We start from the raw sequence: 6,000 nt of genomic DNA, 5'->3' as shown, positions 1-6,000 counted from the left end.
ACTCAAGAAAAGATGCTATTGGAAATGGTTTTTCATGCTCCTTTTCCTTCTTTCGAGCTTGCTCTCAGGAAGTCTACTATCTCCACAGAGGGATATTGGGGACACAAAATATAGGATGCATGGAGTTGGCCATTTTACCTAAGGCTGCTTGCCCAGGGGAAATAGAGGGATGATGGGTGGAGGATTGTAGAATGCTTCTGGCCAAATGCCTGAAGAAGAAGCCTTAGTGAAACTCAGACAGGCCATCACAGTGTGGAATGGCAGAGAAGCCACTCAAGTTGAAAAGTATCGTATTACGAGCTTAAGTACACAATCACCATGTGTCTGAGAAGATTGTATATTGTACTCTCCTTCTAGAAAGGTACCGTTGTTGGCAGAATACCATCAGTTGAGGAATTTTCGGTTTCTACACTCTGGGCATAAATGTTAATCATGGATGGATTTACAGACACGTCTCAAATTGTTAAAAATTTTGTACCCACTCACTAATATCTGCCACTTGTGTGAAATGAATGATTGAGCTATAAACAAGCATTCATTGCCCTTTGCTCATTCTCTTAATTCACTTTTTCTGGTGCCAAGGAAAACAGCCAATCCTTTGGTGCTATGGAGTGAGGGGATTACCATGGAAGCTTTGTAGTTTAAAGTTGAAAATAAAAAGAGTGAGTTGGTTTTTTTCTTTTTTTCTGATTTTCTATGGTATGGTTCAGGCTGGAATAATGCACTTGTATTTTGAAAGACTAGACCTACACCAAAACTGAAAGGTATCACTGAAAGAAACCGTAGTCATCAGTGATGACACCAGGGTCACTGCAGTGACAAAGACCCGGGACTATGCTAGAAACTTCAGCCTTGACTTCTCAGTGAAGACGCATCTTTGCTTTTGCTTAGGGACCTCATGGCCATCCCTGTCCAGTTCCTGATGTCCATGTAGGATAGGATGCTGATTCCTTTTGAACGGCTTCAGGTGTTCCTTAACTGAGTGGTCCTGACGGTTGACCTGTACACTGGTTAGAGTTTTTGGACATGGGTGTGCTGTTTATGGATACTTGGTATGCTGTAAAGTTCCCGGAAAACCTCAATGCTTCGACAATATGTGTCAAAAAGCTGAACCTGTGATGGCGTTAAGTTGCTTCATTAGCCCTTCCAGACTTGCCATTTGCTCACTCAGGTCGTCCTGTTCATACACCTAAAAAGAGAACAAGAGCAGAGTTAGTCCTGCGTCTTGGTAGGCTCCCTCCGTGTAGGACCCCCTTATTATTAGGCCATTGCTTGGACCATTTATCAATCTTGAGTTTGACATGGGGACCTATAGCAAGAACTATTCTCAGAGAATGCTAACTGAATGAACTTGTGATAGAAAAGGAGCTAGCAATACATGACTGAAAAGTAGCCTGTTGGTGCAACACACGGTTTTGTATAAAAAGAATGAAGTTGTAGTGAGATAATTACTTGATCAATTATTTCCTATTCCCTCCCTCCCTCCCTTCTTCCCCTCTTCCTATCCCTTCCTTCCTTGCTTCCTTCCTTTGTCTTTTTCTCTCTCTCTATCGCTCTTTCTTTCTTTCTTTCTTTCTTTCTTTCCTTTCTTTCTTTCTTTCTTTCTTTCTTTCTTTCTTTCTTTCTTTCTTTCTCTCCTTTCTCTTTCTTTCCTTTTTTCCCCTCCCTCCCTCTCTGCCCCCTTTCTCTGTCTCTTCTTTTTTTTTTTTTGAAGCAGTGTTTCACAATATACTCCATGATGGTCTGGAACTCTTTATGTAGGCCACACTGACCTCAAACTCACAGAGCTCCATCTGCTTCTACCATTTCAGAGCTGGGATTCAAGGTGTGTAACATAACACCTGGTCTTTGGGTACCCATTTTCAAATATGTTGTTTTGGTTGTCTGAATTATTTATCTGAATTTAACTATTGTATTCTTTAAATATGATTACTCTAAGTTCAATATATTTCACATATAAGACACACTTATGGATAATGTGAAAACAAAAGGAAAATATTGTATTGACAGTTGTTTCATATTTATCAAGTATTAATGCCATACTTAGAAAATATTGGATTAAATAAAAGCATTAAATTACATATTCCAATTTTTATTCTTTTAGTATAGTTCCTAGAAAATTTAAAATTATCCAGGGTCATCACATTATTATTTTCATATACATATATGTATATATTATACACACACATATATATATTAAAATTTCTACCTCTGATGTCAAATGGCTTGTTAATAATTAAGGTTGACTGAAAATAGTGAAAGCAAAGAACATAGCATTAAAAGACATAAGAAATATATGAAAGGAAAAGCAGAAATGGGGCAAATTTAGATCAGCTGATCTTAACTGTTAAGAAGTACACTAACTCCAAACAGCTGCATTTAGGTAGCCTCATTTCAAACTGTTTCATACTGCACTTTTAATAGAAAAGTTTTTATTTTCCTCTCAAATTGAGCTTTCTAATTTAATCATATTTGACGTCTTTCCTTAGAACAGAAAATTTCTGTTCCTTAACTAATGAAACTCTCCTTTTATTTCCTAAATGTGTTTGCATTAGCTTACAAACAATGTTATTTCCAAAAAGTCTCTCCATATAACCTTCTTTTGGCTAGCTCTCACCTCACCTTCTTTGCTCCTCAATCTTCCAGTCCCCATGCCCATGTTCAGCACTGTGAGAAATGCCCCACTTCATGGGAATTCGGTCTACTCTCCTTTTTATTTTTTATCTTAGGTTGGAAAATTGGAGGTTTTCATACAGTGTTTGCAGGCAGTTTTCTATTTTGTTAAGGTTTCCTGTGCTCTTTGTCTTTGGTTGTCTAGCTCCATTCATTCTTGAATAATTATGCTTTTATGGATTTAGAAGCAATAACTAACTTCAGCAAATTCCCTAGGCTATAGCTTTCAGTTAAATATTAGTTCAATAATGAGCACATGGGTTTCTTTCCAGGATTTCAAGGTATTTCATAGAAATCATAGGGTATGGTTTGTGTGTATGTGTGTAGGCTCATATAGGCAGGCATTTATAGATATACACAAGTATAAAAGTATGCTTATATATGATTATATGAATTCATAGATTAGTTAATATTCTGTTATCTATACATCTTTAACTGATTCTCTTGTATATACTCTTTTTTTGTAGTTTTTCTCATCACGTTTAAGTATAGGCAAGGAGTAAAAACAATTCCTTATGTGCTGATGAGTGATGACCACTTTAGATCACATTGTACCGCACAACTCTGAACACAGGCTCTTACACTGGCTGGATCCTCTGTTGGCTTGTGACTCTCCTCAGACACTTCAGGGGCTGTTGGCACAGACACGGGAAGCAAAGGGGACCTTGCCTTTCCAGCCAGCCCAAGAGAGGCTGTTTTAACATGAGTCTTGGGCAGAGTAGGTCCTGGAATAGAAAACACAGGTTGATGAAAGTAAGATATAAAACATCCAAGGTACAAGGTCTGAATCCAGCAGGCTGACCTTGACTTGACCATGTTCTTCATTCTGTGTGTAGTGATGGATTCTGACTCTCAGAGCAGACTTGCTTTATTTTCCCTGAATGGAAGACAGATTATGGGAAGGCCTTGCCTGGTGAAGCTCTACAAATTGTGACTAATAATAAGTGGATTCCAAATCAGGCAGGGAGCTCCAAACTTTTCATCACAAACTACAGTTTAACAGGCAAGCTCATTATCTGGAAGCCTCTGGTTCAGGGTATTATGAACTGTACAATAACTCCTAAATTATGTAATAGATAAAGATGTGTGAACTTAGTAGAAATAGCTGTTTGGTCTGTAAAGAAATACGTATTTCAGCAAAAGAAAGTCTTGCATGACTAAACTTAGAGAATTGTATTATGATCTATTGAACAAAATGAAATAATTTTTCTGACCAAAGTAAACTGTCAACAGAATACATTTTAATATTCCTCAAAAACAAGCAAGAAATTAAGTCTTTTGAATGACTTTTTTATTAAAATAATTAATTGCTTTTTATTTCATTTGAAATTTCCTTAAAAATTCTGTTTAACTTTCTTATTTCTTGTTTCTGGTTCATTGCTATTAACTTGCAATAAGTGTTTATAAAGACTTATTGAACTGGGTAGCACATATCACAGGACTAAAAAGTCATGTCTACTTAGAATTGAAACCAAGAGCTTTAGCACAAACGTTATAGGTTCTTGGAGAAGCTACACTCATGAAGCTTCATCAACATGACTGTAAGTCAACATAGGCCCTGTACAAGGATGGCACCAATAGATGCATTAGTACAGAAGGGAGCAAGCTTGTGAGGCCTTAGCCCCAGATAAAGAAATAGAGGACACAAAGGAATACCGAAACAGTCTTTTCCAGCAAAGAGCACACCCGCTAGTTATCCAATACTAAATCCAATACTAAATGCATACATGAAAATGTATGCATGTAAGCAGCATTATACACACTGAGAAGGTTGTACTTATATATTTAGGATATACATTCACAAGCATGAGCACACACACATACGTACAAACACACACACACACATATCAATCAATGTGGGTAGATGGCAGGGGTTGGAAGGATAGAGGGGAAAGGAAAAATGATGTAATTATAATCTCAAAACAAAAATAAGCAAAATAAAAACTTTAAAAGAAAGGTATAAAAGCTTACCTCTTTTGTATTCTACCACAAATAATGATACTTTAGTTCTTTGTTCTATTGATCTTAGATGGTACTATATTCTTTGACACAGACTACTGTTTTAATAAACATACCAGGGTTAATGCATTAACTGGGATAATGCATCTATGACCAGAAAAAAAGGGTCATTTGTTTATTTGAAACAATGTAAATACTCTAATTAATCAATAATCTGCTAAAAAGCTAGACACTGTAAAGGATAAATTTGAGTGTAAATCTGTTTTCCCCTGTCATGTTCTAAAATCCAGTCCCTTCTCAATAACTTTTACTAAACACTAGGGATCTAAGTATGTAACCAGACACAGAAATCTCATATATTCATTGATTGCTGGTTATGCAGTCTCTTGATTTTCTGAACCTCTCCTGGTTTATTTATCTGTAGAATGGTAATGATAATAGTGATTTCTAAGTATTAAATGAGATTCCATATTTAAATTGGCTGAGGGCTGGGGAGGCAGCTCGGTCTATAAGGTTCTTTCATTTCAGGCATGAGTTCCTGAGTCTGAGCCCCAGAACACATGTAACCAATATGGTTAATTGACCATGCACTTGAGTCCCAGAACACATGTAACCAATACGGTTGATTGAGCATGCATTTGTAATTCCAATGGTGGGGAGAGAGAGTCAGGGTAGGTCTCTGGAGCTCACTGGACCACTGACTTCCTTGTAAGCAAGCTTCAGGCCAGTGAGAAATCTTTCTAAACAGAAAAGGTGGACTATGTCTGATATGAGTGAATGATATCTGGATTTCTTCTCTGGCCTGCACATGCATACACACAAACATACACACACACACACACACACACACACACACACACACACACACTGTAAGTAGCTGATCCTTACTAAGTTGTTCAAGTAGGACTAGTTTTATTATTTCCATATTAAAATAAGCATAAGTATTATTATTATGAGCCTACATATGAATGTAAAGAATGGAACAAAATCAACCTCAAAGTTCCACATTTGGGCAGACAGTTTCCCCAGCTTATATCTAACTGCCTTGGATAAGGGAAGGCTTCCTAACTCATAACTTGTTTTATTTTATCAAGGTGAAAAATTTCAGGAAACTATGAAAGTGAACATTACTGGAAATCAAAGACTATGTTTAGCTTGATGATTGAATTATTTCCCATGTCTCTGAATGCCATAATTGAGTTGTAATGTCAATAAGCTCTAGCATTGTCTTCACCCATTTTTATTACAAAGTTTTTAAATATATGCATAACAGTGTCATAATCTTTATAAGTATTCATATTTCTTCTGTTATAGTCTCTAATACAAACTTAAGTAATTTTAAATGTGAAGAGTATTATAAAAATAGAC

General features: G+C 36.5%; 1 protein-coding gene across 1 annotated transcript in view; it reads right to left on the bottom strand.

The window, feature by feature from the left end:
• Positions 1-686: 686 nt before the first annotated feature.
• The window catches only part of Dcc (DCC netrin 1 receptor), a 1,030,120-nt gene continuing 1,024,806 nt past the window's right edge, over positions 687-6,000 (bottom strand). The window contains exons 28-29 of the mRNA XM_075968336.1: positions 3,256-3,398; positions 687-1,189 (exon numbers count right to left, since the gene is read on the bottom strand). Coding sequence (XP_075824451.1) covers positions 1,100-1,189; positions 3,256-3,398 — 233 coding nt within the window. The 3' untranslated portion in view covers positions 687-1,099. The remainder of the gene's footprint in view (positions 1,190-3,255; positions 3,399-6,000) is intronic.

The sequence above is a fragment of the Microtus pennsylvanicus genome, chromosome 4 (genome assembly GCF_037038515.1).
Source record: "Microtus pennsylvanicus isolate mMicPen1 chromosome 4, mMicPen1.hap1, whole genome shotgun sequence".
NCBI classification, from domain to species: domain Eukaryota; kingdom Metazoa; phylum Chordata; class Mammalia; order Rodentia; family Cricetidae; genus Microtus; species Microtus pennsylvanicus.
Note: the sequence above shows the minus strand (reverse complement) of the source record. Positions and strands in the feature narration are given on the sequence as shown.